We start from the raw sequence: 20,383 nt of genomic DNA, 5'->3' as shown, positions 1-20,383 counted from the left end.
CCCACACACAATACTGTGGGCTTGTATGAGACACACACACACACAGAGCGTATGCACCTGGTCTGACACCTGTACAGGTAACCTCCCAGGAGGGAGGGAGGGAGAGAGGACACATACACTCTTCTCCTGCTGAACATACTGCTGTTACATACTCTACTCTACATCCAACAAAAAAACACCATTCAGTAAGTACATTTATATTTGGTTTGGTTGTGGACTCCATTATGGTTAGAACTGTGTTGGTTGTGGACTCCATTATGGTTAGAACTGTGTTGGTTGTGGCCTCCATTATGGTTAGAACTGTGTTGGTTGTGGCCTCCGTTATGGTTAGAACTGTGTTGGTTGTGGCCTCCGTTATGGTTAGAACTGTGTTGGTTGTGGACTCCATAATGGTTAGAACTGTGTTGGTTGTGGACTCCATTATGGTTAGAACTGTGTTGGTTGTGGCCTCCGTTATGGTTAGAACTGTGTTGGTTGTGGCCTCCGTTATGGTTAGAACTGTGTTGGTTGTGGCCTCCGTTATGGTTAGAACTGTGTTGGTTGTGGCCTCCATTATGGTTAGAACTGTGTTGGTTGTGGCCTCCATAATGGTTAGAACTGTGTTGGTTGTGGCCTCCGTTATGGTTAGAACTGTGTTGGTTGTGGCCTCCATTATGGTTAGAACTGTGTTGGTTGTGGCCTCCGTTATGGTTAGAACTGTGTTGGTTGTGGCCTCCGTTATGGTTAGAACTGTGTTGGTTGTGGCCTCCGTTATGGTTAGAACTGTGTTGGTTGTGGCCTCCATTATGGTTAAAACTGTGTTGGTTGTGGCCTCCGTTATGGTTAGAACTGTGTTGGTTGTGGCCTCCGTTATGGTTAGAACTGTGTTGGTTGTGGCCTCCGTTATGGTTAGAACTGTGTTGGTTGTGGCCTCCGTTATGGTTAGAACTGTGTTGGTTGTGGCCTCCGTTATGGTTAGAACTGTGTTGGTTGTGGCCTCCATTATGGTTAAAACTGTGTTGGTTGTGGCCTCCGTTATGGTTAGAACTGTGTTGGTTGTGGCCTCCGTTATGGTTAGAACTGTGTTGGTTGTGGCCTCCGTTATGGTTAGAACTGTGTTGGTTGTGGCCTCCGTTATGGTTAGAACTGTGTTGGTTGTGGCCTCCGTTATGGTTAGAACTGTGTTGGTTGTGTGTTGTTGCTCTGTCAATTGCATCATTATCTAATAAGGTGTGACAGTGTGTTGCTTTTTACATTTTGAAGTAAACAATTATGTCTCACAGAAGAAGGATATTTATAATACTTTAAAAATGCCACCATTTTCAGTCTATGAATAGTTAATCTATGAAAAATGCATCACTAATGTGCAAGGACAGAGTATTAAACATGGACTAATGAACTAATTCAAATGAATAAGATATTCAGAATAGACTGGAGTGTATTTAGAGGAGACAGTCCCAGGAATTTGTAACCAATGTATATTCATATAGTGAAATAATTGTGTGATTGGTGATTATGACCATAAACCCCAGAATCCTCATGCTCAGACAGGCAGATTGCATGACACACCTCAAGGCCAAACCCAAATGAGAAGTCAAATCTTCGGAAGCCATGCAAATGACTTAGAGAGGAAAGTCTTTTACAGAAGTGATGATAGGAAAGCAGTGGTTTTGAAAGAGAGACATGGAAAGAGAGGAGGAGAGAGAGAGAGAGAGAGAGAGAGAGAGAGAGAGAGAGAGAGAGAGAGAGAGAGAGAGTGGAGGGAAGAGGGAGAGAAAGGAGGAAAAGAGTACGGTAGAAAAGCAAATATAACCGAGAGAAAGATAGAGAGATGGAGAAAGAGCGTGACATAACATAACAATTAAAGTGCATGTTTTTCTCAGCATGTTCTCCTTTACCCCCAGTGGGCTATATCCATGGGGCAGGTAACTAGGTGGGTAACTAGGTCGGTAGCTAGGCAGCTGTGAGCTCACAGCCTCAGAGGAGGAAGCCTTAAAGAATATACCCTAGTATCCCTGAGACCTGGCTCACATGGAGACACGTTGTCCAACTGACATTTTTCCGACAATAAAAGTTGTCTTTTACTGAGAACGAAGGGATGCACGATAGATAGAAACAATATTAGAATTACGTTTAGTGAAAGGTGGGAAATTATAATGATTCCACGTTTAGAATTGATGTTTACAATGGCTGACATTACCTCTCTCCTCCTCTTTAAAGCAGAGGTGGACTGTTCCACCATGGCTTCACCAGGGGAGAAGGCTCTCCTCCTCCTCTTCCTAGTCCATGCAGTCTCAGGTAAGCAGCAAACGCACCAGGCCTAATCCTCTTCCATTTTGCAACAGTGGATCATTCCTAAATTACAGTTGGATCCAAACAGGAAACAAGTGTAGCATACACACATAACATGTTGACAGTTTGTGGACGTGTGCGTGTCCGTGCTCATGCGTGTGTCTGTGTATGCGATATTCCCCTCTCAGCCCTCTACCCAGATACAATGTCACTGACGTCTCCCATGATGCTTCACACTGACCCCGCGACCCCAGGTTTCCCATCTCCGCCCGCTCGCTTCCAAGACATGGCCAAGAAACTGGTAATCAATCAAACAACCAGTCAATCAATCAACCAATCAATCAATAGTCTATGGCCTGCCTTACCTGACCAGGTGTGACCTCCCTCACCAGAGGTGTCTGTAAACTGTGACCACAATACACAGAACCATGTGACTGGATGATCTATTTTCCTGCTTTCCCCTGAAGGACACATACTACTCCCTCCACCTGGATCAAACACACACCGCTGGGTGATGTTACTACAGTACTGATCAAACACACACCTCTGGGTGATGTTACTACAGTACTGATCAGTACACACACCTCTGGGTGATGTTACTACAGTACTGATCAGTATACACACCTCTGGGTGATGTTACTACAGTACTGATCAGTACACACACCTCTGGGTGATGTTACTGCAGTACTGATCAGTATACACACCTCTGGGTGATGTTACTACAGTACTGATCAGTATACACACCTCTGGGTGATGTTACTACAGTACTGATCAGTACACACACCTCTGGGTGATGTTACTACAGTACTGATCAAACACACACCTCTGGGTGATGTTACTACAGTACTGATCAGTACACACACCTCTGGGTGATGTTACTACAGTACTGACCAAACACACACCTCTGGGTGATGTTACTACAGTACTGATCAAACACACACCTCTGGGTGATGTTACTACAGTACTGATCAAACACACACCTCTGGGTGATGTTACTACAGTACTGATCAGTACACACACCTCTGGGTGATGTTACTACAGTACTGATCAGTATACACACCTCTGGGTGATGTTACTACAGTACTGATCAGTACACACACCTCTGGGTGATGTTACTGCAGTACTGATCAGTATACACACCTCTGGGTGATGTTACTACAGTACTGATCAAACACACACCTCTGGGTGATGTTACTACAGTACTGATCAAACACACACCTCTGGGTGATGTTACTACAGTACTGATCAAACACACACCTCTGGGTGATGTTACTACAGTACTGATCAGTACACACACCTCTGGGTGATGTTACTACAGTACTGATCAAACACACACCTCTGGGTGATGTTACTACAGTACTGATCAAACACACACCTCTGGGTGATGTTACTACAGTACTGATCAAACACACATCTCTGGGTGATGTTACTGCAGTACTGATCAGTACACACACCTCTGGGTGATGTTACTACAGTACTGATCAGTACACACACCTCTGGGTGATGTTACTACAGTACTGATCAAACACACACCTCTGGGTGATGTTACTACAGTACTGATCAAACACACACCTCTGGGTGATGTTACTACAGTACTGATCAGTACACACACCTCTGGGTGATGTTACTACAGTACTGATCAAACACACACCTCTGGGTGATGTTACTACAGTACTGATCAGTACACACACCTCTGGGTGATGTTACTACAGTACTGATCAAACACACACCTCTGGGTGATGTTACTACAGTACTGATCAAACACACATCTCTAGGTGATGTTACTGCAGTACTGATCAAACACACACCTCTGGGTGATGTTACTACAGTACTGATCAGTACACACACCTCTGGGTGATGTTACTACAGTACTGATCAGTACACACACCTCTGGGTGATGTTACTACAGTACTGATCAGTACACACACCTCTGGGTGATGTTACTACAGTACTGATCAGTACACACACCTCTGGGTGATGTTACTACAGTACTGATCAAACACACACCTCTGGGTGATGTTACTACAGTACTGATCAAACACACACCCCTGGGTGATGTTACTACAGTACTGATCAAACACACACCTCTGGGTGATGTTACTACAGTACTGATCAGTACAGACACAGTTGGCCTATGTTCATGTTACCCAGCTGTAGTTTAAACCCTACACAGACTCCTTCACCTGCTATGTGTATTGTGACACCCTAGAAGGCTGACTGGCGAGGCTGTCTCACACCTCACTGTAAAGTGGTAAGACATTATACCTCAGTTTGTACTGTAGGTTACATGTAGATAGTCAATGAAGATACAACAGGTAGAAAGACATCAGTAAAAGTAACAGTTCCGTAGTTCATTCTGGTGTCCCTCTGTCCCCACAGATGATGAGATGCCTGCAAATGGGTGAGGACACAGCACATACCTCCTCTAACCTAGTAAACACAGAGGGTATCACTAATGTATCGTTGTAATAATATTGCTCATGAACAACATGCTGGAAACAGCACTACATTATTGTTGCATACATTAAAACAGTTTGATAATGGTTATTACATTATCGTGTTTCTTAATGCATGGTTGCTATGCTACAGGACACCTGGTACCCATGACGATGGACAACCCCTTTAATAACAGGCAAGGTGACCCGTGTGTGTGTGTGTGTGTGTGTGTGTGTGTGTGTGTGTGTGTGTGTGTGTGTGTGTGTGTGTGTGTGTGTGTGTGTGTGTGTGTGTGTGTGTGTGTGTGTGTGTGTGTGTGTGCAAATTAATGGATCTACAAGTTAGCCCCCCCTCTCGCTCTCTCTCACGCTCTTTCTCTTTCTCTCTCTATCAGTGGGGTGCAAATGGAAGACAGCATGTCTCGTCCCAACCCTCTCTCCCACTTCCACTCTCTCCTCACCTCCCTCTCTGCTGAGGAAACAGATACCTACTCAGACACAGCCATGGACTCTGCTTCCCACTTCTATTTCCAGCCCAATAGCACCATGAAATACCCTGACTCTGACCGTGAATGGGTACCTCAACATTCATCTTCATTTACATAGCTAGCTATATTCAAAATATGCAAATACACTGACAGTACTCTAGTCATACACCAAGAGTGTTGCAAACAATTATTTACATAATGGGGATTGTATCCATTTTAGACACAAAGGCCATATTTGGTCTTGTTTTATGTAAGGTTTTACAGTGGCTTTTATAACCTGTTTATTAAACTAAAAGGCATAAGATAATGACATTTTTAATAAATGTTCCTCTATCTCTCTCTTTCTAGAACGTGACAGAGAGGATGTGGAACTTTTCCACTCTACCAAGCTTCATTGAGCACATGAGGAACTCTTCGGTCAGTGTCACTCAAACCCTCTCAGCCAATTACCAGCTGTTTTCAACAATACTGCATCTTCAGCCCTCCCACTAGTCGTGGTTTTGTCACGCCTGCTTCCGCTCCCCCTCCCTGGCGCTCGAGGGCGCCAGGCTACCTGTCCTTATACGCAACTGTTACCATCATTACACGCAGCTGCGCTCATTGGACTCACCTGGACTCCCTCACTTTGTTGATTGTCCCTGCATATATGTCTGCTCCTCTGTGTTGTTCCCTGTAGTAGCACTGTTTGTCGTGTCATATCTATGTCCAGACGCTGTTCTTGTTCCGCTGTGTGTCCGTCTATATTAAATGGTTCACTTCCTGTACCTGCTTCTCATCTCCTGCGTTGGGCGTGACAGGTTTAGCCCTAGCATGAGATTATAACCTGGCTTCATCAATGCTCCTGTTTTACTTCCCAAATGCAACATCTTTCTTTCTCTCTCTCAGGCTGGTCCCCAGTGCTTCCTGAGAGCGTTCATCGCCCCCCTCTCTTGGGTTGCCCTGATGATGAAGGGTGGGGACGACATGGAACCAGAGGATTATGGGAGGCTGGTGTGGGCCGCTAAGCCCCTCTTACAGAACATGCCCCCGCCTCAGATGACCCTGCCTCCCTGGATACAGAACCCCCACCTGGAAGAGATGTGAGTGGATGTGGGGCTGGAGTGTGTGTGTGTGTGTGTGTGTGTGTGTGTGTGTGTGTGTGTGTGTGTGTGTGTGTGTGTGTGTGTGTGTGTGTGTGTGTGTGTGTGTGTGTGTGTGTGTGTGTGTGTGTGTGTGTGTGTGTGTGTGTGTGGTAACAGTATGGTCTGGTTCCAGGATGAAGATGTTGGGAGAGGTGTTTGGGTCTCTCTCTGAGGAGCAGCGTGTTCAGATCAGAGAGTGGGCCAAGGAGCGGGTGGTCCAGAACAACTACAACTGCAGCCACACTGCTGCAGCCTGGCGCCTCAGACCTATACCAGAACAGAAACCAGCACCGACACACAGACCAGAACAGGAACCAGGACAGACACACAGACCAGCACAGGAACCAGGACAGACACACAGACCAGCATGGGAACCAGGACAGACACCTAAACCAAAACAGGAGCCAGGACAGACACTCAGACCAGAAGTAGGACAGAACTGGCCTGCTAGACCACCACAGCCTGATATGACAGGTGAGAACCACCTCTGCAGAGATAGAATATGTTACATTATTCATTATTATAATTAAACTAAATACTGATACAAATATGTTTAGTTGAGATTTTAGATGTTACAACAACCTTTGATTTATCAAGTTCTTAGAAACAGTCTCGTTTTTTATCCTTGAATTATCAAGCTCTTAGAAACAGTCTTGTTTTGTACCTTTTGACCCAAATACTAATGATCAATCTCTTCAAGTCAAACCGGGGAAAGAAAAAGATAGATAGGATGAGAGGGACCCAAATCAAGAGGGGGAGAGAGGAAAGGAAAGAGGAGTAGAATGAGAACGAGAAGAAACTATTGAAAGGTGGGAAACCTAAAGGAAAACCAAATGGAAAGAAATTATGAGAAAATACAGGAAACAAGCTTGGAAGAAGAGGAGAAGAGCAGGGAGGAAGGAGAGAAGGATATAAGCTGAAAATGAGAGGAGAAGAGCAGGGAGGAAGGAGAGAAGGATATAAGCTGAAAATGAGAGGAGAAGAGCATGGAGGAAGGAGAGAAGGATATAAGCTGAAAATGAGAGGAGAAGAGCAGGGAGGAAGGAGAGAAGGATATAAGCTGAAAATGAGAGGAGAAGAGCAGGGAGGAAGGAGAGAAAGATACAAGCTGGAAAGGAGAGGAGAAGAACATGGAGGAAGGAGAGAAAGATACAAGCTGGAAAGGAGAGGAGAAGAGCATGGAGGAAGGAGAGAAAGATACAAGCTGGAAAGGAGAGGAGAAGAGCATGGAGGAAGGAGAGAAAGATACAAGCTGGAAAGGAGAGGAGAAGAGCATGGAGGAAGGAGAGAAAGATACAAGCTGGAAAGGAGAGGAGAAGAGCATGGAGGAAGGAGAGAAAGATACAAGCTGGAAAGGAGAGGAGAAGAGCATGGAGGAAGGAGAGAAAGATACAAGCTAGAAAGGAGAGGAGAAGAGCATGGAGGAAGGAGAGAAGGATATAAGCTGAAAATGAGAGGAGAAGAACATGGAGGAAGGAGAGAAAGATACAAGCTGGAAAGGAGAGGAGAAGAGCATGGAGGAAGGAGAGAAAGATACAAGCTGGAAAGGAGAGGAGAAGAGCATGGAGGAAGGAGAGAAAGATACAAGCTGGAAAGGAGAGGAGAAGAGCATGGAGGAAGGAGAGAAAGATACAAGCTGGAAAGGAGAGGAGAAGAGCATGGAGGAAGGAGAGAAAGATACAAGCTAGAAAGGAGAGGAGAAGAGCATGGAGGAAGGAGAGAAAGATACAAGCTGGAAAGGAGAGGAGAAGAGCATGGAGGAAGGAGAGAAAGATACAAGCTGGAAAGGAGAGGAGAAGAGCATGGAGGAAGGAGAGAAAGATACAAGCTGGAAAGGAGAGGAGAAGAGCATGGAGGAAGGAGAGAAAGATACAAGCTAGAAAGGAGAGGAGAAGAGCATGGAGGAAGGAGAGAAAGATACAAGCTAGAAAGGAGAGGAGAAGAGCAGGGAGGAAGGAGAGAAAGATACAAGCTGGAAAGGAGAGGAGAAGAGCATGGAGGAAGGAGAGAAAGATACAAGCTGGAAAGGAGAGGAGAAGAGCATGGAGGAAGGAGAGAAAGATACAAGCTGGAAAGGAGAGGAGAAGAGCATGGAGGAAGGAGAGAAAGATACAAGCTGGAAAGGAGAGGAGAAGAGCAGGGAGGAAGGAGAGAAAGATACAAGCTGGAAAGGAGAAGACCGAAGCAGAGTAAAGAAAGGAGGGAGGAAGAGGAGGAAGAGGAGGAGAGGCATGAAAAGGAAAGTAGGGATGCTGAGGGTGTTGCAGCACCTCCTGAAAAATCACCCCAAAACTACTTCCCGCGGCTATGAAAAGGGAGAGAGTGAGTTGTGTCCAAAGGACAGCGGAGAGGTGTGTGTTTGAGACACAACACCTGATTTGCGTGTGTGTCACACAGATCTTCACTCTGCAGTGTGTTTATGTGTTTATTACATCTGCATGTGTGTGTTCAAGTAATACTGGGCCCTGCCTGTGTGTGTGTGTGTGTGTGTGTGTGTGTGTGTGTGTGTGTGTGTGTGTGTGTGTGTGTGTGTGTGTGTGTGTGTGTGTGTGTGTGTGTGTGTGTGTGTGTGTGTGTGTGTGTGTGTGTGTGTGTGTGTGTGTGTGTGTGTGTGTGTGTGTGTGCTTGTGCGTGTGTCTACTGAACACAACTCTGGTGACTACAACCACTGTTGTGACATCATGTGTGTGTTCAAGTACTACTCTGCCCTGTGAGTGTATGTGTGTGTGCCAACTGTGTGTGTGTGTTTGCCACCCTCCTCTCTCTCCAGTGATGCCCAGCCCCTGTCCTCCCAGGCTGGTGTGGCTGAAGATGGATGTGATGAAGATGATGGGGCCCTTCCTTTCCGGGCTGCACATGGACGACATCCAAACCATCCCCAACGACCAGGTCTTTGTTTGTTGTTGTTCTCCCCACTCTGCTTTTTAATGGATCACATCAAACCACACTGAGGCCCTCAAACAGATCACAGTCCCCTATTTTAATCTATCTGTTTTCCACACTATCTCTCTCTTTCCCTAGTTGTGTCAATTCTTCCATTCGCCCCAGTTCCCTTCCTCCTTCAGAGGGGTGGGGGGGCTCCCTCCTCTTCAGGGCAGAAAGATACTCCAGAAGATCCGAGAGTGTTCCCAGAAGAGAGATGACTTGGTCCAGAACCTGGACAGGTCTGTACGTGCCTGAGAGAAGGACTGGAGCAGTATCACCTGGACATCACAGGAGGCTGCTGAGGGGAGGACGGCTGATAATAATAGCTAGAATGGAGTGAATGGAAAGGAATCAAACACATAGAAACCATGTGTTTGAGTTCAATTCCATTCCATTCATTCCATTCCAGCCATTACTATGAGCCCATCCTCCCCAATTGAGGTGCCACCAACCTCCTGTGCTGGACATGCAAATTACCATTCATTTTCTAATTGTTCAGACCATCCTGTAGTTACTTAATTACTTTACTAAACAAAATAGGCATTGACGGTTAGATTAGCAATTTTCCTGAATTAGCCAGATCTACAGTACATCTACCTTGACCATGAGCGAGTACTTAGTCACAGAAATGTGACAAACAAACAAGGGAGAGGAGTTCAGAACAGATGTTGGATGACTTACCAAACACAGTACTGAATAGCCAGTAGGGTATTTCACTTAACTCTGACCTATGACCCCTGACCCTTTCCTATCCAGACTAGGCTCGCTGGCATGTTTCTATGACGACGCCCCAACGCTAAACTCCTCCTTGAGCCGGCTCCTCCTCTCTCAACTCGACGACTGTAGCAACTCTGGAGTCAACAAGGTATCCCCCCAGTCTCTCTCTCTCACTCTTTCCAAAGTTGTTGTAGTTTATAGTTTATAACTCAGGAATCACTAAAGTAGGGATTTTACAGAGAACAATTATGGGAATAATCTGTGGTGTTTATTTTTAACCCTCCTCTTCCTCCCACATCTCCCCTCCACTTCCTCTCCCCTCCTCCTCCGGCTTCCAGCTGAAGAAGAAGCTCGTCAACACTGTGATGTCATCATCTGTGGATGATTCCAGTCCTGAGCTGCTGCGTGCGCTGGGTCCCGGTGTTACACTGCTTTCCCCTTTCCATCTCTCCCAGTTCTCCCCCGACGCCCTCAAGGACACCCTGATGTCACTGGGGTCAGAGGTGAAGTGGGGTCTAACCCAGGCCAAAACACTGGCCAATAAACTACTGCAGGGGAAGCAGGTGAGAGAGGTGTTACTCTTATCAATATGTCTTTGTCTCAGTCAGTACTATTAACAGGCTTCTTAACCTCTATGGGCTAGGTGGGACGCTTGCATCCCACCTACTCAACAGCCAGTGGAATCCCGTGGCGCGATATTCAAATACCTTAGAAATGCTATTACTTCAATTTCTCAAACATATGACTATTTTACACCATTTTAAAGACAAGACTCTCCTTTATCTAACCACACTGTCCGATTTCAAAAAGGCTTTACAACGAAAGCAAAACATTAGATTATGTCAGCAGAGTACCCAGCCAGAAATAATCAGACACCCATTTTTCAAGCTAGCATATAATGTCACATAAACCCAAACCACAGCTAAATGCACCACTAACCTTTGATCTTCATGAGATGACAATCCTAGGACATTATGTTATACAATACATGCATGTTTTGTTCAATCAAGTTCATATTTATATCAAAAACCAGCTTTTTACATTAGCATGTGACTAGCATGTGACTAGCATTCCCACCGAACACTTCCGGTGAATTTACTAAATTACTCACGATAAACGTTCACAAAAAACATAACAATTATTTTAAGAATTATAGATACAGAACTCCTTTATGCAATCGCGGTGTCCGATTTTAAAATAGCTTTTCGGTGAAAGCACATTTTGCAATATTCTGAGTAGATAGCCCGGCCATCACGGGCTAGCTATTTTGACACCCACCAAGTGTGGTACTCACCAAACTCAGAATTACTATTAGAAAAATTGGATTACCTTTGCTGTTCTTCGTCAGAATGCACTCCCAGGACTTCTACTTCAATAACAAATGTTGGTTTGGTTCCAAATAATCCATAGTTATATCCAAATAGCGGCGTTTTGTTCGTGCGTTCAAGACACTATCCGAAGGGTAAAGAAGGGTGACGCGCCCGACGCGTTTCGTGACAAAAAATGTCAAAATATTCCATTACCGTATTTCGAAGCATGTCAAACGCTGTTTAAAATCAATTTTTATGCGATTTTTCTCGTAAAAAAAGCGATAATATTCCGACCGGGAGCCGTTGTTTTCGTTCAAAGAGAGAGAAAGTAAACATGGTGTCGGCTCGTGCACGCGCCTCCAGTCTCATTGTCCTCAGATCGACCACTATCCAAATGCGCTACTGTTTTTCAGCCATGGCCTGCAAAGTCACCATTCATCGTTCTGGCGCCTTCTGAGAGCCTATGGGAGCGTTAGAAAATGTCACGTTATGCCAGAGATCCCCTGTTTTGGTTAGAGATGATCAAGAAGGCCAAGAAATAGTCAGAGAGAGCGCTTCCTGTTTGGAATCTTCTCAGGTTTTGGCCTGCCAAATGAGTTCTGTTATACTCACAGACACCATTCAAACAGTTTTAGAAACTTTAGGGTGTTTTCTAACCAAATCAAACAATTATATGCATATTCTAGTTACTGGGCAGGAGTAGTAACCAGATTAAATCGGGTACGTTTTTTATCCGGCCGTGCAAATACTGCCCCCTATCCCCAACAGGTTAACTGGAATGTTTAGGTGATCCTCTTCTATTGTATGAGGGGCCGAGTTAGGAACTATTGGTCAAGTAGAGAGCAGCTCTAAAAACTCTCATTTCTGTATCTCTACTCTTCCTTCTTCCCTCCCTCCCTCCCTCTCTCTCTCTCTCTCTCTCTCTCTCTCTCTCTCTCTCTCTCTCTCAGGAGGTGTCTGGTAAAGAGTTAATGTCTCTGGGTTCAGCTGTGACGGGCGTGGCCTCCTCTGTCCTCAGGAAGGTCAAATACCAGGGGCTTCTGGGTAATAAGGGTCTGGACATGATGAGTCAAAAGATGACCAGTCTACAGAGAAAAGCATTGTTGGAGGGGGTGAGAGGGGAAGGGAGGGGTGAGAGGGGAAGGGAGGGGTGAGAGGGGAAGGGAGGGGTGAGAGGGGAAGGGAGGGAAAAGTCATAGAAGAAAATTAGATGTGCAGCAAAGATGGTTCAGGTTGATCCTAAAGTTGTGTGTGTGTGTGTGTGTGTGTGTGTGTGTGTGTGTGTGTGTGTGTGTGTGTGTGTGTGTGTGTGTGTGTGTGTGTGTGTGTGTGTGTGTGTGTGTGTGTGTGTGTGTGTGTGTGTGTAGCTGCTTGGGGATGTGAATGCCTCAGAGCTGATCCAGAAAGTCCCTGCCTCTCTGCTGTCCAGCCTATCCCTGACCACCTTGGACAAGGCTAACCTGACCTCCCTCGACCAACTGGAGGGCAAGCAATGGACACGTGCACAGGTGTGTGTGTGTCTTCTGAACGCAACTCTGGGGACTACGGCCACTGGTGTGACATTACACACTGTTCTCTGTCTTGCAGTCGGCCTTTCTGGTCAGAAATATCCTAGGCAAGAAGATGACACTTACAGACATGCGGTGAGAACACACACATACAGTTTTTAATGGTACTGATGATGAGGATGATAAGCAAGGTAGTTACTCCTGTAAGTCGCTCTGGATAAGAGCGTCTGCCTAATGACTACAATGTAAATGATGATGATGATGATGACAGGAAGCTGGGCTCGGCGATGCAGGGCGTGGCCTGTGAGATGATTGAAAAGGTGGCTGAAAGTGGCGTCATGGAGATGGCCCAAGCTGTAACAGAGACTCCACGCTGGCTCTCTAAGGCACAGGTACACACACGCACACATATACACACATACACACATACACACACACACAAGTCATGACTGCAACTCCTACTATTCTGTATGTAAATCTGTGACAACTGATAGGTTACATTAGGTTACATTATGAATGGAGTAGCGCTCATTAAATATCATATGAATTAGAGGACGTATTGTATCATACAGCTTACCTGGTCGTACAATAGCATACGAATTGGATGATGTAAGTTATTATACATCTTGGAGGACTGATATGTATTTCTCTGAGACCAGGGTGCTTGTTGCGTCGTAACAGCGAAGGAGAATTACGTTCGTGGTTAGGTGAACTAACAACAAAGGTTAGGATAATTTGCATAGCCTTTTAGGTGAATTGGGTCAAGTTTAGAAGAAGGGTTAATTTGGGTTAGCTAATTAAGTGATAATACCTGATAAAACGGTGTTTGGAGGATATATTGGCATGGGTGTTGTTAGGCCCGTGACAAAGTCGAGGGCCGGCAAACTGCCAATATATCTTCCAAACATCGGCTTCGAAGGCATTATCACTTTTATACAACGGGTTACCAACATATTAAAATAATGATTGACATATTTTCATTAAAAACATTATTTTGATTAATTTATTCATACTATTTCATCCTTCCACAAGATATAGTCCGGTCACAAATCTAGGGTTGCAGCCAGAAAAATAGCAAAGTAGCTGCATTTGTTTAAGCTGTTTTCTAGTGACATTTATTTGGATACATCCATAACAATTCGTTAGGACACTGTTGTTCAGAGGAGCTAGCCAACAACACCGCTAACACAATCACTTCAAACTGAAGCTGGAAAGACTGCAAACTAGCTGCACTTTGTTTTGTTTGACCTTTTTTCAATTTACATTTCTTTGTATATATCCATGAAAATGATGCCAGCTGATTCATGATTTTGACTGGCTGAGAAACCTTTCCCTTCATGTCTCGTCCCAAAACGTTCATTACTATGGGACAGCTGGAGTCGAAGTTGAATATTGAAACAATGTTGCAAATGTTGGAGAGACAGACGGCAAGGTTTATACAAATCTCCGCTGTTGAAAACTAAACACTGTCTAAAAGAAATGTGAGATAATGTCTAAATGCTTCTTATAGTGGAGATCAAGTTTATAAATTGCTTGGCTGGGCTGATGAGACAGTGGATTGTGCAGTCAGATGAAACGGAGTAAATGGGTATTTTAACGTCATTGATTTAGCCGGTGGTAATTTATGGAATAGACACCGGCTGGAATGCGATTTTAACCAATCAGCAATCAGGGTAAGACCCACCCGTTGTATAAAAAGCTACAATTGCCCCCGATACAACTCAAACACGCAACCTTTGGATTGTTAGATGGTCGCGGATTACACCCACTCATCCTCTCCGACCAACCTCCCTAAATTATTTTCTGTCTAAAGTAACTAGGCCATTAGTAGATATCATACGTCTTGGAGATGCTCAGAAATACATACAAGTTTGTTTCATATAGCTCTGAGGTCAGGCTGGTTATTACATGCTTAGGGGCTTTTTTTACATTGATTTTGAGACACTCTTTTATCTCCCGCCCTCTCACTTTGTCTGTCAGGTGTGCTGTACTGCACAGAGTCTGTTTGCAGGTTTGGAGAAAAAGAGAGCAGGCTACTTCAACAACATCACAGACACAGAGCTGGAGGAGATCCCCACCCTGCTGCTGCTTCACCTGCCGTGATTACACACACACACACTGGCAGATTTTGCTGTGTTTCAGGGGTTTCAATTGAAATCGTCCCCAATTGAAATGTATTTCTTTTAAGTGTATACCCTATATATTTCAGAATTTCCTGAAATTAAAAACATACATTAAATAAATATTTTCAATTGTGGGATAATAAACTAAGAATCAATCAGCAGGTAATGTCTGTGGAAAAATTGCTCTTTTGGGGGTGGGGGGCCCCAACACACAGACACATATACTCTTTTTCACTCTCTCTCTCTCTCTCTCTCTCTCTCTCTCTCTCTCCTCTCTCTCTCTCTCTCTCTCTCTCTCTCTCTCTCTCTCTCTCTCTCTCTCTCTCCCCCTCTCACACTCTCTCTCTCTCTCTCCCCCCTCTCTATCTCGCTCTCTCTCTCTCTCAGGGCTGAGAAGATAGCCAGTCTACCTGCCTCTGTATGTGCTGTGTTCATGAAGAAGATGAAAGAGGCTAACCTGAGTTCTTTGCCTCTCACCTCTCGCTCTCGCCCCACACTGACCAACAGAGCCCTGAACTGCCTGGTAAACACACAACCCCAACCATAACCCTACAGATGTAGGATCTTTATTTGATCACTCTATTGTTGCTGAGACCGTAGGAATGCAAACTTGTAGTGTATTCAAGGTTTAAAAGGGCTTCTAAGTTTATAATTTCTACTTTAAAATGTCAGACTTGATTTGCCATAACAATATTTTTTATCAACCCCAACAACAAAAAATTCCATTGATTATAATCCACATTTCCTGTTGCTGCAGGATTATTGTCCTACTGTAGCAGACGGGCTCAAATTAAGATCCTACATGTGTAGCTTCATGTCCACATCCCAGTTCAATCCTAATCCTAACCCTGGGTTCATGTCTATATCCTAGTTCAACTCTAACCCTAATCCTAACACTAGCTTCATGTCCACATCCCAGTTCCATCCTAACCCTAATCCTAACCCTAGCTTCATGTCCACATCCTAGTTCAACCTTAACCCTAGCCTCAACCCCAACCCTAACCCTAAATCTTAGTGTAAATCACAAACACACACACACACACACACACACACACACACACACACACACACACACACACACACACACACACACACACACACACACACACACACACACACACACACACACACACACACACACACACACACACACATACTGCAATGAGTGACAGAGCCCGGTGCACCCCTGTGTCCCCAGGGGAGGAACATGTCAAAGTTGTCCAGTGAGGAAGTGTTGAGTCTGGGGTCGCTGCTGTGTGAGTTGGCCCCCTCTCAGATGTCCCTCCTGGCCCCTGAGGTCCTCAACTCCACCGTGCAGGCTCTGGCCTCCTGCAAACAGATTCCTCCACGCCACTGGAGGGCGCTCTTCCAGCTGCTCAATGATACATACGGGTACGAACAAGCACATCCTCCCATCTTTCTAGATAGAACTGCTACTGCCAAAATAACATGTGACAAATATACAATTATTATTGTTTCTCTCCTCTGAAAGTGACCCGTCTGATTGGACAGCTGACACCATCAAATCCCTGGGTCCTCTCCTCCTGTGGGATGATTCTGCTGTCCGCTCACTGCGCTTTAAGGTCAGTGACTCTCTATCACCATGATCTCCCTGACAACCACATATGAAAGGCCCTTGACTAGTCTCTCCCTGATGTTGTCTACACTTGTGAAAAAAAAGAAAGCTTTCATAATCCAAAATGTTTCTGTGAATTTCAAAAAATGAAGATAACCTCTGCTCTTTTACTATCTACCCTGACTTCTCCCCCCTCTAGTCGTGGCTGAAAGAGACTCTGTCTGACCTGATGGACAGCCTACCCAGCCCTCCGGTCCCTACCCCTCCTCAGGAGTTTAGTAGGGGTCCGGACCTCTCAGCCCTGCGATGGAAACTCTTCTCTCTCTCCACCTCCACATCTGAAGTAATGCCCATGCGCAGGAGGAGAGCAGGTGAGAGAGGAGAAACACACTGCACTAAGGTGCAGATAAGAATGTGTGTGGGATTATTTTGAATATGAACATGTTAAAGAGGTACATTACAATACATTTACCACAACCTCCCTGGACCCTCTCTCTCTAGTTCTCCCTCAGGGGGAGGCGGGCCTTACTGTGTCTCTGTTGGAGGAACTAGGCGGAGCCAATGTCTACTGGAGCCCAGCCCAGCTCTCCAAGATGGACGCCGCCACAATCACCGCTGCCGTGGAAACGCTGGGGGAGGTCCTTGATTACAGCGCCGAGCAACTAGTGGTGCTCAGAGAGAAGGCCATCCAGGTAGTTGGCCAGGCTCAGGCACAGATCAGTTTACCCTCTTCAAGTCTACAGGGGATTCCGAAACGTACCTTAGATCAGTGTCTTAATCTTGGGGCCATTTCATCCAACTCCACAGAAGTTAGAAGAATCTCGAGTGCAGGGGTGAGCATCTTCTTTTGTTCTGATGTTGAGTGTCTTTCTGAGCTGTGCTGTACTATATTGTACTACAGGCCTGGGGTCCAGTGTCAGGTTTGAATGAGAGCCAGGTGCTCCGGCTGGGCTGTGTCTCTCAGGGGTTCAACCTCACTGAGCTGCCCAGCCTCCCCTTCTCCTCCCTGGACACTCTGGAGACACTTTCCCGCTGCTCCTGGACACAACCACAGGTACTGTATATATGAACTTACACACACACACACACACACACACACACACACACACACACACACACACACACACACACACACACACACACACACACACACACACACACACACACACACACACACACACACACACACACACACACCACACACACTAACTAACTACTAGACTCTAATGATGGTCATGTCTGGTTCCTGGCAGAGGGAGGCTGTGTGGAGGGGTTTTGTGGAGCGTATTAATAAGACAGTGGGAGAACTGGGAGCTGTGGAGTTGGTGGGACTGGGCCAGTTCATCTGTGGTCTGAACACTGAGGAGACTGGTCAACTCAACACTGATGCCTTCAGGTCAGACATGGACAGTGTGTGTGTGTGTTTGCGTGAGCTTGTTTTATAATGTGTTATGTATCTCTATAGGGAGGCAGTACAGTCGGTGGGCGAGGTGCAGTGCCCCCTGGCAGTAACAGAGCTTCTGAAGCAGCGTGCCGTGGCTGTGTTTGGAGAACCACAGGGATGGACCGAGGCTCGGGTCAACTCTCTGGGCAACATCATGGGTCAGATACACTCCTCTGTTCCCCTCTTTCTCTCTCTCATGCTCTATGGCTCTCTCTTATTTTGTGAAATACATTTTAAAATGTAAGCCATTTCTCATCCCTCCTCCCCCCCTCTATCTTTCTCTGCTTTATCTCACTTTTCTCCAGCTGGTTTGACTTTGTCAGAGTTTCCTTCTCTCAGTCCCTCTGCCTTCTCATTCCTCAGTCCGACCAGCGTTCCCCTCATCCCCCCAGACCGCCTCGCTGTGAGTACACTCTCTCCCTGCCTCTATCAATTCAATTTCAATTTCAAATTAAGGGCTTTATTGGCATGGGAAACATGTTTACATTGCCAAAGCAAGTGAAATAGATAAACAATAGTGAAATAAACAATAAAAAAATGAACAGTAAACATTACACTTACAAAAATTCCAAAAGAATAAAGACATTTCAAATGTCATATTATGTCTAAATACAGTGTGGTAATGATATGCAAATAGTTAAAGTACAAAAGGGAAAATAAATAAACAAATATGGGTTGTATTGACAATGGTATTTGTTCTTGCACTTTTCTTGTGGCAACAGGTCACAAATCTTGCTGCTGTGATGGCCCACTGTGGTATTTCACCATGTAGATATGGGAGTTTATCAACATTGGGTTTGTTTTCGAATTCTTTGTGGGTCTGTGTAATCTGAGGGAAATATGTATCTCTAGTATGGTCATACATTTGGCAGGAGGTTAGGAAGTGCAACTCAGTTTCCACCTCATTTTGTGGGCAGTGTGCACATAGCCTGTCTTCTCTTGAGAGCCTTGTCTGCCTACGGTGGCCTTTCTCAATAGCAAGGCTATGCTCACTGAGTCTGTACCAGTTTGCTTAGGGGGCTCTTCTCTATCTCTGCTGTGTTCCACTGAGGTTTTCTAATTACTAGGTTTATGGAAAAAAATTGGCTGACTTTGGAACCCAGCACTCCATACTCTTCTGATTTCTGATCAGGCACTCTCAACCAGCCAGCTGAAGGCCCTGGGTCCTGACAATGCTGCCATGGTAACCAATGCACAGTGGGCGGTGCTGGGGGAGGCACAACGGGCCGCTCTTGACAATGCTCTGGGTGTGGCCTACAACCGAGTGGCCTATGACCGCGCTGAACCGACTACAAACCCACCCAGCAACCTGCCCCAACTCTCAGGTGAGTAGGAGAGAGGGGACTGGGAGGGGAAGAGATGAATGCTGCGTTCATAGCAAGTGGGAAACTCAGGAAATACTACTTGTAAAGCGTTCTAGTGCTTTGAACTAGTTGAGAATGCTGATTGGCTAATGGCAAACAAGCTGAGCTCACAGATTTTTTTATTTTTTATTTAACTAGGTAAGTCAGTTAAGAACAAATTCTTATTTACAATGACGGCCTACCGGAGAACAGTGGGTTAACTGCCTTGTTCAGGGGCAGAACAACCGTGTCAGCTCGGGGATTCGATCCAGCAACCTTTCGGTAACTGGCCCAACGCTCTAACCAATAGGCTACCCGCCGCCCCATTATTAACAATAGGATATTTCCCAGTCATATGCTGGTAATTACAAATTTACGAGATGTTATGAACACAACAGGAGTGAGAGATGGAGATAGGTAGAGATAAAGGAATGCTCCTGTGGTCAGGTAAGAGAAAGATAAAGAGTTGATTAGACTATGAGGAAGAAACTGAAATGAAGATGGATAGGCAGGAGAGAGAGAGAAGTCAAGTGGCGTAATGCCTTTTTTTCTCCAGCAGGAGCATCTATGCTGGGAACTCTGGGAGTTGGAGTCTTTATGCAGCCCTTCTTGTTCCTACTGCTGGGGTTTGTCCTGTAGTGAGAAACTACACCTCCAATTGACACGCATGACATATGGAACTACTCATGCATGTGTTGAACAAGAATAGAGATTGTTAATATATATGGCATATTTTAACACATTTAACAGTAACAAATATAACTTGTATATCCTGCTTCTTATTTGACCTATTCTAGATTAAGCCAGAGCAGGTCTTGAGCACATCAAAACAGATACCTGTGACAATGTAAAAGCACTTAAGATATTTGTATTCTATTTGTTAAAGAAATATGTATCTTTCTATATCTTTGTTGCAATGGTGGGTCTCTTCTAGTAGGACAATGCTGGAACATGTAATGTGTGAGTCGGTGATCTGCATTGGTTGTTTTCTGAGAGTTGGGATCATAAGACGAGGATTATGGGTGCTAACCCAGTGCTGACAAGATTGGAAGATGAACTTAATAAAAGATTATGAACCTACTATCACTTACTCTATCTATGGATTGTTACGACTGACAGAAG

General features: G+C 45.2%; 1 protein-coding gene and 1 long non-coding RNA gene across 3 annotated transcripts; both read left to right on the top strand.

Annotated features, from left to right (window-relative positions):
- Positions 1-106: 106 nt before the first annotated feature.
- On the top strand, positions 107-5,052 carry LOC145863965 (uncharacterized). The gene is made up of 6 exons (XR_014382534.1): positions 107-185; positions 2,203-2,277; positions 2,460-2,572; positions 4,651-4,672; positions 4,861-4,903; positions 5,049-5,052. It is a non-coding gene; the product is annotated as an uncharacterized LOC145863965 (long non-coding RNA).
- A 58-nt stretch (positions 5,053-5,110) lies between these two features.
- On the top strand, positions 5,111-20,341 carry LOC123728082 (otoancorin). Of its 2 annotated transcripts, none has more exons than XM_045698645.2 (24): positions 5,111-5,282; positions 5,543-5,611; positions 6,080-6,273; positions 6,449-6,789; positions 9,086-9,204; positions 9,337-9,479; positions 9,997-10,105; positions 10,296-10,520; positions 12,218-12,379; positions 12,635-12,775; positions 12,855-12,910; positions 13,047-13,167; positions 14,756-14,874; positions 15,286-15,421; positions 16,097-16,290; positions 16,391-16,481; positions 16,674-16,845; positions 16,976-17,166; positions 17,376-17,528; positions 17,728-17,870; positions 17,940-18,076; positions 18,224-18,321; positions 19,051-19,243; positions 19,821-20,341. In XM_045698645.2, exons 1-24 carry the CDS (start codon positions 5,112-5,114, stop codon positions 19,898-19,900), a joined length of 3,558 nt encoding a protein of 1,185 aa, XP_045554601.2. In that variant the 5' UTR covers position 5,111; the 3' UTR covers positions 19,901-20,341. The 2 variants fall into 2 exon arrangements, with proteins under 2 accessions (XP_045554601.2, XP_045554598.2); XM_045698642.2 differs by having other exon boundaries at positions 19,818-20,341.
- Positions 20,342-20,383: the final 42 nt, after the last annotated feature.

This window comes from Salmo salar, chromosome 02, assembly GCF_965601325.2.
Source record: "Salmo salar chromosome 02, fSalSal1, whole genome shotgun sequence".
NCBI lineage: Eukaryota > Metazoa > Chordata > Actinopteri > Salmoniformes > Salmonidae > Salmo > Salmo salar.
Note: the sequence above shows the minus strand (reverse complement) of the source record. Positions and strands in the feature narration are given on the sequence as shown.